The sequence below is a fragment of the Monopterus albus genome, unplaced genomic scaffold (assembly GCF_001952655.1).
Source record: "Monopterus albus unplaced genomic scaffold, M_albus_1.0 scaffold78.1, whole genome shotgun sequence".
NCBI lineage: Eukaryota > Metazoa > Chordata > Actinopteri > Synbranchiformes > Synbranchidae > Monopterus > Monopterus albus.
The window spans coordinates 75,164-86,130 of record NW_018127958.1 but is presented as its reverse complement, the minus strand read 5'-3'; the positions used below and the strand labels follow the sequence as shown (position 1 = coordinate 86,130).

Sequence of the window (10,967 nt, the reverse complement as noted above, 5' to 3'; positions counted from 1 at the left end):
AGCCGTAACAGATTTATTTGCATTTACTTTACTTGTGTTTTACAGCAATTTGTAAGGGAAACGGCAACTTTTTTTTTTTTTTGCAAAATGCACCTAATGAATACTGCAGGATGCAAAGTTTTTGTGAATATCTTGGATACCACCTTGAGTACTGGTTCATCCTCCACTTTCTCCTTCTTTTGATCAGATACACATCTTTCTGACCCCACACTCACAACAGAATTTGGCGGACTCTACAGGATACTTGGTCCCACAAGCGTGGCAGACGTTGCTCTTCATTCCACCATTGCCAACTTGTTTCCCATCGGTGACAGAATTCCTGAGACATTTAACAATGACAACCAAGTGGCAAGATTATTATCTATGCACATTATGTTTGTCTAAGTGAATGGGCTAACTTGCTAAACGAGGGAAAATCATTGCTGTCCTGGGGCTATTCCAAAAAGTGGGTACAGTAAAATTCCTGAGTTGCTTACCGTGAGGTTTCAGTTCCAAAAACAGAGATTAGTTTAACACCAAGTCAGTTCCTATGGTAACTTACTCCGTGAACACATCCTGTCTACAAGCAGGTTTTCTTCAACAAACCCTGAGTTTCTGTCTCTTCCCAGAATGTTGTGGTTGTGTCCAAACACATGTCTGCTGGTGGAATTTACTATGCCACAGTGAATGTACCAAAATTAAGACTAACAGGAAATCGTAGGAGCCTGTCTATGTCGAGGCTGGCAATTGATTATGTCACTGATAGGTCGGTGGTGGTAAATGAGAGGTCGGCTACCCACTCACAAACTATGCGATTCATTTGGCACATGCAGGCTGTAAACTGCAACTCTGCTCTCAGGTCTATCAACTTCTATAACCCAGTATTCTTGGACTTACTATTACAATTGTATCCAATACATTATCAACTGCAAGCCATAAGAGTTTAGCAAGACTGTATGGCGGTTGTATTTCTGTTGCTTTTCATTCATGCTCATACAGCTTTCTGTGGAGCAAACATCTTCATAAATTAGCTCACCTAGATCTGTAGGTGTCTACTTTCTTCTTGTTGACTCCTATTACAGACTCAGTGCTCTTTACAGAGCCAGAGCTCGCCGCTTGAATCTTGCTTCGCACACTGCAAGAGAAGGAAAGAAAAATAAAGAATAGAGACATGAAGGCATCAAACACAATCCACTTGCAGGGCAAGGTCAAACCAGGCAATTGAGCTGCTATAATCACATTATTATTGATGTGGCATACATAGAGGGCCAGTGGTCAGTCACAATGTTGATAATAATGTATTTTAATTTATTTACCTTAATTTTCAGTCCCAGCAATAAGTTTGTCACTCAAATGTACTTAAAAATGAAACTCAAGAAAAACAAAACTTTGCAAGCCTTTAAAAAGAAGAAAATACCCAGTCATCTATTAGAAACTAACATTGTAAATCTAGTTATACGACTTTAAACTAAACTAACAAAGACTTGAAAAGACATCGCTGCATGCAAAGTAATAAGTAAAAGGTACCCATCAGACATAGTCAAACCAAATGAACAATTTCTGGGCTAATTTGCAGTATTAAAAACACTGTGTGCATGTACTGACCTTGAAGGCATGCCTGGAAGGCGGGAGGGATTACTCTTCAGTGAATCTGTGGAGGAGGCCTTACTGGAGGGGTTTCCTAGAGCAAGAGAGGGGGTGAGAGAAATAAAGAGTGAAATACAGGACCGTATGTATAGGACTTTTGCCCATGTAATAAACTTAGCCTAGCCTTGATTGTTCAAAATCTATCACCAATAAATAGAACTATCAGTAATGAATACGACTCTGGTGATGCATGATCAACACAGCTGGCTTACCAGTGGGCTGTCCAAGGTCTGATCTCTGGTGTAAACGAGAAGTGGATGAAGAGATTGTTGATACAGCAGGAGAGTTCACCTTCTTTACAAGGGCAGGAGGCTTGTACTGAAGACATAAGGAGGCAACAATAATAAAAGAATAAAAAAAACATGAGACATGGCATGCAAAGCACTGGGCTCTACAGGCAGGTCGAAAAAGGTCTTAAGCTGTTATGAGCAAGAAAGTCTGAGAAAACTATTTTAAAAAATGGAAAAATTGACAGAACTGCACAAAACCAGAACAAATATTTTAAAAATGTACTTGACCACAGCACACTGAGGAAACTAAGAGACAAGGATGATTAATAACCAAGGTTTTCTCTTTACTGTGAAGAAAGCAGAGCTCTAACCAACTTTGTTTGGACTGTCTTTACTGGCTGACATATTAGGCCCCCAGTCATGAGCCATAGATACTGCTAAGGTGACAAATAATTGTAGGCCTGGTGCAAAGTCGAAGTTTCACCTATAAGGGAAAAGGAATTGTTCTGGATTTATGAACACCACCACCTAATTAAAAAGAACTGGCACTAAAGAAAACTAAGTAGAGAATACTTTCCAACAAAAACACAAATTGTTCCTGTGCATGCACAGTCACATCTGCAGCCTATCCATGTGTGTACCTGTGTGCCAGGAGGCTTCTTAGCAACTCCTAACTTGCTCTTGTTGGGCATACGGGCAGCCTGCTCCTGGCAGAACTTGATGTGTCTTTCAGCTGCATTCTCATTAAATCTCCGTTGACAGCAAGGACACTGGATATAGTCTGAAGAGCGAAGAGGTGGTGAGAAAACACCCATAAATGGAATATCTGACTTGTATGGTAAAAAAAGTATAGTTTCACTCATGATTCCTCATTTCCACCCCGAATTTATGATTTTTCACCAATGCTAACTAATTCCTCCTATTTTAGTATGTCAAAAAATATTTAGAAATACGAGTCGGTGAGTTATGAACTGTCTAGAAAGGAATTATGAGCCTTCATAAGCTGCTGTTTGTTGTCAACATAATTATAAAGGTTAACACTGATAATAGCTAAATTTTTACTTTATTTCTTTTAAGTTTCTTTGTTAATTTCACTCACTACAAAGCTACAGCCATGGCCAAAAACATTGCCACCCCTGCATTTTTGTTACCTAAGGCACCACTTCTCTCAGAAAACAGTTGCAATCACAAATTCTTTGGTATTTACATGTTTATTTCTTTTATTTGCAATGGAACAACACAAAAAAATTAGAAAAAAAAGCCAAATCTGATCTATTCCGTAAAGCTCTCCAAAAATGTACTGGACACCTTGTACTTGGTAGCATACCCTCTGAAATGAGTCACTTCCTGTAACCATCAGTGAGTTTCTTACACCTCTCTACTGGAATTTTGAACTCTTCTTTTGCCACCTGTATGTGTTACCTGGGTCATAACTAGGAGGAGGTGGTGGGGGTAATGGTCCTCCGTCCTTCATGACCTGAGTGAGGGCCTTGGCAGCCCGGATGGTAGTAATGAAGTCCTCATGTTTCTTGCGCCAGTTGGACGGCTTCTTAGGGGGCTCTGCCTGGCAAGAAGCAATACAAATGTAATAACTGCACCACAAGCAGCTTGCCATTCTGATGTCCTATCATGGTTTGAACTGGATGTGTCCTTATTGCTGATGAGCTACCGGACAAATGTTCAGTTTTTCCTTCTATTGTGCACTACTTACAGCATAAGGCTCATTCTTTAAGATCTTGACTACATGATATATTCCGACAACTCAATCAACATTTTAATTAGTTTTGGCTCCTTATTAAGGTGATTCAAATTGCTAAAAAAGTGATACACAAAAAATCATAAGTGGAAATATGTCCTGTTCATGTCACAAAACAGATTATGCAGTGGTTAGCTGAAGCCAAGACAACAGAATGAACGTTTGACATCACATCTTCTCACATCTTAATAATTTGCAGGCAACAGGCTTCAAGCTGGACACAAAACAATTAGCAAGTCTTGGTTACCCAGAGCGACCTTAAGTGCCTGGAGACTTACTGACAGCCTCTTTGAAGGCAGAGCCATAAACCAAACTCTACAGTTCTATGGTGAGTACATGCAGTGTTAGTTTACATGCACTTGGGTAACCTGGTTACTGAGCAAAACCTGGTTACGCGAGTGGGGAATGCAATTACATCCACTGTAGTAACCTGGTTACCACTAATCCACACATTAGATCAAACACCCTGTTACGCCAAAATAAAGAATCAAAATAAGACTAATCTACTTGTTTTTTCACTATTGGATGAACGTTGTGACTGAAGGGTGCCTCACAAGACAATAGAGTGTTCTTCACACACTCTTAGGTGGCGCTATGATATGTTTAGAAGTCACTGGAATTTACAACTTTGGGCAGTTTCTTCTTCCTATTAAAAGTCAAATAAAGCACCGATATTTATTTGGCTTACCTTTGGTGTGATTGGTTTCAGCACAGGGATGTCTGTGCCCTCAGCTCTCTGTCTACTAGAGTCAAAAACCTTCCTCTTTTTGGCTGCTGACTTTTGGCAGATTTTTGCATGCCTCTGCTGCAGAGAGACAAAAAGATGCACAATGTAATGTAATGCATCAAAACAATCTTTTTGTACATGTTTTCAAAACAATGGACGTCATTTGAGATTTTTGTACCTTTTATCCTAGCTGCCATTTTGGGTTGTCAAATATTTTTTGAGAGTGTTAGAAAGCAAGAAAAATATGATTTATGTGACTACAACTGACAGGTAAATACTCTCTGTATTTGTCATTTCTTTCTTAGAAGGTGGATCAAGTGATTTTTGTTTACCTCTATCTCAATCCAAGTTATTTTATTATATGGGGCACCTAGTAGAGTCTGATCCACTTATATTTACATCAGTAGTACCCTCCAAAGTTTGTTGCTTCAGCCTGTGTCATCTCAGCTGCATGCTTGAGCATGCACACACACACACACACATACTTGTACAGCTTTGTGAAAACACTCCATGACATAATGCATTCTAGCCCCTTGCTCTAACCTTACCCATCAACTCTAGCCCAAACCCAAGTCTAACCTTAACCCCTAAAAGTCTTAACTATCAGACAACCCTTTGAAGGTGTGTCAGAAAGTGAGGACCAGTCAAAATGCCCTCACTCCCATTGTAAAAAACTCAAACTGGTCCTCACAAACAAGTATATACGCACCCTCAGTCCTCTATAGATAGGCAGAGAGGAGGAGCTGGGTGGTCTCAATCTTAAAGTCTGTATAATGTCAAATATACCATTGTATATTTCTTCTGGCGTCTACATCTACTTTATCTCATATCTCTGTTATGTTAGACATGATGACCAGGGACCTGATGTTTACCAGGACATTGCGGAAGAAACATCTGCTGCAGGTGCTACACTGAACCAGATCGCTGGGAGGCGCTTCACCATCTGCAAGAATAACAGATATATTTCTGTGTGTAGCAAAAACAGCACCCTAAATTATGATTTTGTTTTGGACTTTCAGAAGAGACAAGACCTCAGCTATGGCTGGCTGTATGAATGATAACTCACAGCTTGAGAAATGCTTCCTATAACCTTTACTATGTGGTTTACAGATTTACAGAACTGAATTTGAAAAAAGTTTGTAAAAAGAAGAAATGCAAATGGAATACAGTCATGGAGGTGGGTTGGATAATGGAGAGACACCACATCCTGTCCCACTGTCACTTGATTTATTGGACTGTGTAGTATGCCAAATCTTAAGTTAAGGCCTTTAATTTTTGTGTTTGTCTTTCTCTTCCTGTATGCATGTCTATGTAAATGTTCACAGGTACTAGTTTCTCACCATAAAACCATGTGAGAAACCATCGCCTGGCTACCGTTTGACATTGCCAAAATTTTTAAAATATTTTTGTGTGTTGCTCTTAAAACATATAAAACTAAAGTCACACTTAATCATCCTCAACCTTTCATTTATCACTATTTATCATTTTGTTTCTATCATAGTTAACCACCCAGTCTGCAAACAAAACCATACCATACCATACCAACTTTATTTATAAAGCACTAAAAACAACCAGAGTGGACCAAAGTGCTGTACATTGCAATAAAACAATATAAGTTATAAACCACAAACAACAATATAAAATACAATCAATTGACTAAAATCAACACAAAAATATCAAAATGCCAGGGAAAATAAATGAGTTTTTAAAAGAGACTTAAAAACAGACAGGGTAGAGGCTTGTCTAATGGACAGCGGTAAATCATTCCAGAGTTTAGGACCAGCAACTGCGAAGGCTCGATCGCCTCTAAGCTTACGCTTCGTTCTTGGGACACTCAAGAGAAACTGATTTGCTGACCTCAGAGAGCGTGTGGGTGTATGCCAATGAAGCAAATCAGTTAAGTTGGATGGTGCAGAGCCATGAAGGACAAAGAGTAAAATTTTGTAATGGACCCGAAAATGGACAGGTAACCAGTGTAGGGAGGCCAAAACTGGAGAGATATGTTCATATTTCCTTGTACCTGTTAAAAGACGCGCTGCTGCATTTTGGACCATCTGGAGGCGATTGATAGAAGACTCACCGACCCCAAGATACAATGAGTTACAATAGTCCAAACGGGAAGTAATGAAAGCATGAATAAGCGTCTCAAAATGCTGTCTAGAGACAAATGCTTTTACTTTAGCCAACTGTCTGAGGTGAAAGAAACTAGATTTAATGACAGCTGCAATTTGGCTGTCGAATCTTAAATCTGGATCCATCTTAATACCTAAATTTAAAATATTCTTTTGATTATAATGAGCCAATGAGCCCAAGTCAACAGATGGTGAACCAACAGAATCACCGAATACAATCACCTCAGTCTTATCCTCATTCAGCTTTAAAAAGTTAAAAGCAAGCCAAGATTTAATGTCATCCAGACATTCAAGAAGTGTGCTAACGGAAGAGCTCATCTTATTAACCGGTAGGTAAAGCTGGCAATCATCCGCATAAAAATGAAAGGAAACACTGTGATTCCTGAGTATAGTACCAAGTGGGAGAAGGTAAAGGGAAAAAAGAAGGGATCCAAGGACCGAGCCTTGTGGTACCCCATACACAAGGGGCTCAGAGGAAGATACAGCATCTCCTAGTTTCACACAGAAGGATCTATCCTTAAGATAAGATCGAAACCATTCCAAAGCTATCCCCCGGATACCCACCCAGTGCTCCAAACGAGAAATAAGGATATTGTGGTCCACTGTGTCAAAAGCAGCAGTCAAATCTAAGAGCACTAGGACCACACAAGAAAAATGGCAAATTTGAGATGGGCTTAAAATTTGAGACCACTGTGGGATCGAGCCCAGGTCTCTTAATCAGCAGCCGCACCACGGCATGTTTAAACATCTTTGGAACCAGGCCAGAGGATCAACTGTTATTAATACTGGAGAGAACAAATGGCCCCACAACCGGAAAGATTTCCTTTAAAAAACGAGGAGGAACAGCATCATTTGGGGAACCAGAGGAATTCAGTCACCTAACAATCTCCTGACAATAGGATAAGGACACACACTCAAACTGGTCGAAGACAGCAAAGCAGGGACGGGAAACAGAAAAATCGTAAACAGGAGGTAAAATTTGAGCTCTGGTAGAAAGAACCTTATCATTAAAAAAGAATAAAAATTTTTGACAAAGGGCGGGGGAAGACTCAAAACAGGCAACCTGAAGGACATTCAGAACTGAGTCAATAACTTTAAACAACACACGAGGCTTATGACAGTTTGACTGAATGATATTAGAGAAATAATTTCTCTTAAGATTTTTCACAGTTTTTTGATTATCATGCCAAGAGTCTCTAAGTATCTGAAGTGACACTTGTAGTTTGTCCTTTTTCCACTTGTGCTCAGCCCTGCGACACTCACGCCTGGCAGCATGGGACTCTTCGTTAAAAATAATTAGTTGAGCAAATAATCTGCACATTAGAAGATAATGACACTAGTGTAGCTCTGATTTACTGTGAATATTTGCTGCGTAATGCAAGCTCTTCTGTATCCGTAAAGTACAAGGTTCATACATAGCATGGACAAGTTACTTGGGTTATTCAGCAACTGGTAGGCTAATAAAACAATCTATGGCTCTACACTAAGGCAATATGTTTCATAACAGGCTAACCAGAATTTTTAAACAACTGAAATGGCCACTTGATTTGTAGGACAACAGGGATCCAGGTCATGATTCAACAATGTTTCAGGGCAAACTTTTAGTTTACCATGTCAAGACAGATTTTTGGAGTAGGGTGGGTTAACTGTCAGGGAGGATTTAATGGTAAATGGGCCCATGACACTGTCAACTTAAAGTAAACTTCCCCTCGGGACAGCAGAACAGGGAGAAGACGACTAGCTTTAGGAAAATGCATTAGAGCAAGCCACACAAAGGTGAGATTTGTGTTTTAGTTTAAATGTTTTCAAATATTGCAGTCTAGTTTTAACTTATAAGAGGAAAGACTTTAAGGGTGAGGACTCTGTGGGTGGTTTTGCATGTGTCCAGTTTGTTTGCCAGTTTCCACTCAAGTGTAGCACTGGGCCATTAACTGACCACTTAGGGGAAATGTATATGGGAGCCAGTCCCAAACGGTGTTAGGTATCACTAAATGATTTGTGTGGGCAGAGGTGGACAGTAACTAAGCACATTTACTCAAGTACTGTACCTAATTATAACTGAGGCATCTGTGATTTGGGTATTTTCATTTTCTGTTACTACTTCAACACTACACTTCAGAGAAAAATACATCACACGATTTATTGGTGTAAAATTCACAAGCTACCCAACAGTACTTCAAATTCTAGGCATACAAGGTAGTTGAAATTAGCTCCATCTTTACCAGCTGCTATCACATATTAGTTACACTGCTAAAAAGAAACCATATTACTTGCCTGTATTGCTAACTGTTTCGGGGATTCCTCCAACTATTTCCAAATTCTTACTTATAACGATGGGAAATAACCAATACAATTAACATCCGATACAATATAGTGGTTTCATCCATTGGTTCATTAGTGAACATCATGCTAACACTGGATAGCTACTGTGGCTAATGTACTATGACACCTATTAAGAGACAGTCAGCAGCTGACTTAGCTTCATATTGGACCTGACGTTACCAGGCATCACACGGCCTAACTCCCAAACAAAAGGAGGTCGCTTTCAAAACCTGGCGGATGAAAGCAGTATTACGCTCCAAGAATAAGAGATATTGAAACTGAGAGGCTGTGGACTCGACTTTACCACCGTACTGGTAAAATAAGTACATGGACGGTTGTTTTCTCACCTGCAAATTCTTCCATCATTAGCGTTATGCTATCCGTTGTCTCCTGCAGCTGCTGTTAAACATGGCCTTACACAGCCAGTAGGAAGTGAGAGGATTCACTCCTGCCTACTTCCGGCTTCGCTAAAACACAGAGAACACCGTCATAACATACGTAACATTACCTGTTCATAATGCAACATTATTAAATTACATTCCGAAAAGAGTAACATGCTGAATCTTTGTAAGTTCTTGATGGTGTTGCAATGCCTACATATTTTTTACTTGGCAAATTCCGTTATGCCTCTGCATATTTGTGGATTAGGCTATAGAGTGGGTTGTATCACGAGAATTTCTGCCTAAATTACTTTAATTTATGTAGTACTCATATACCGTAGATTATTTTAGTTTATCTTATCCTTCAACAAGCGACATAATAACTTAGTCCTAACGGACAATTGTTTTCTGGGTTAGGAATAAAATGATATTTATTGGCCTTACCGATCTTTGGCCACCAATCGCAACTAGCTTGTCTGACGCCTCGGAAGTTCTCATGTTGGCATATTGAGCTCATGTGTTAGCTGAATGGAGTAATTCATAGCTAGATTTTGTGAGAGAGCAGCCTCTGTGCCTCCATCACAACAAGATCAGTGTTTTCTCTCTCTTTCACACAAACTCACATAGCCTATTGAGAGAAGGAAAAAAGAGACCATTCAGGCCATTCAAGTGTTTCCATTTATTTAAAATTCTGTCTTTCCTCCCACCTTTACCTTGAATCAACAGCTATTGATGTGGCTGAAACACTTCCTGGGAACCCAAGATAGGGATTGGACACAAAGGCTTGATCCATGCTCAATTCCAATTTTTTGTCAGAGTACGTAGGATTACTAGAAGGCAATATAGGACCCTATATATACGTATATACAAGTGGCCCAGATATGTTGCATCAATATTGTACACATGTTCTTCCTCCTTAGCTCTATTCATTTTGGAGATCGTGCTATACATTATACCCTGTTAAGCTACACATCCCAAGGGGGGCAGCCTGCTGTATGTATTGTACTTTCTGCTTGTTTGTTCATGTCATGCATAATCCAGTTGTAAAGAAATGCAGGTAAATAATGTCGCAATCTGGCATTTTTATTACTACACTGATTGGTCAGGTATGACCAGTTCTAATCAGGTCAAAAGAACAGGATATACACCATTTGTTGCTGTATTATCTGATATTTCCATGTCTTATCTTGAGAAATACTAGAGACCTACACAAGTATACCATTTATGACCTATACTGCAACCAGCCACCAGAGGGAAATCGAGTCACAGTAGCTTCATTTCTGAGAGCTGTCAGGCTGCTCATCCTCTATATCATAGTTCAAGACATCATTTACCATGAATACCAGGTGTCTATAGGAATTTTCACCCAACTTTTAACACCTTTAATTGTGTACTGTAACTAACTGAACACACGTTCCAGATTCAGCATCCCAAGTTTGATTATGTGGCATTATATCAAGGAAAACTGGATTTTCCAAATGATATTAGACCCAGTGGATCAAATTGTGATTATAAAAATCTGCAGGGTTTGTAATGCTCAGAAAAATTTTATTACTGTTTTATAGCCTCTCTTTTTCCAGTGATTCTCTATGGAAAAGTCTTTTTGAGCCATTGTGTGTCACAAGATGTACACAGAAGTTGAATGCAGTTCTGCCACTATGCCAAAAACATAACAACTCAGTGCTGCTCCTGGGGACCTGAGGCTGACGGACATGTTTTTGATGACATTTACCAAAATGAGACACTTTTTTAGTGTCAATAATGAATCTTTGATCAGTTTGCTGCCAATGAACT

General features: G+C 39.5%; 1 protein-coding gene across 1 annotated transcript; it reads right to left on the bottom strand.

Annotated features, from left to right (window-relative positions):
- Positions 1 to 6: 6 nt before the first annotated feature.
- Positions 7 to 9,241, bottom strand: zc2hc1a (zinc finger, C2HC-type containing 1A). The gene is made up of 9 exons (XM_020606447.1): positions 9,141 to 9,241; positions 5,212 to 5,282; positions 4,301 to 4,417; positions 3,279 to 3,420; positions 2,498 to 2,637; positions 1,839 to 1,944; positions 1,585 to 1,660; positions 1,016 to 1,114; positions 7 to 319 (listed from the first exon to the last, which is right to left on the bottom strand). The coding sequence occupies exons 1-9, from the start codon at positions 9,157 to 9,159 to the stop codon at positions 184 to 186; spliced, it is 906 nt and encodes a 301-aa protein (XP_020462103.1). The 5' UTR covers positions 9,160 to 9,241; the 3' UTR covers positions 7 to 183.
- Between the last annotated feature and the right edge of the window lie 1,726 nt (positions 9,242 to 10,967).

What these genes read in the sequence shown, in the direction of transcription:
- zc2hc1a (XM_020606447.1), bottom strand. An exon ending in AGAAGCCTCCTGGCACACAG is followed by an intron (nt 1,945 to 2,497) that starts GTACACACATGG and finishes TTATGTCTTCAG; the next exon opens with TACAAGCCTCCTGCCCTTGT. An exon ending in GTAGACACCTACAGATCTAG is followed by an intron (nt 320 to 1,015) that starts GTGAGCTAATTT and finishes TAAATGTCTCAG; the next exon opens with GAATTCTGTCACCGATGGGA.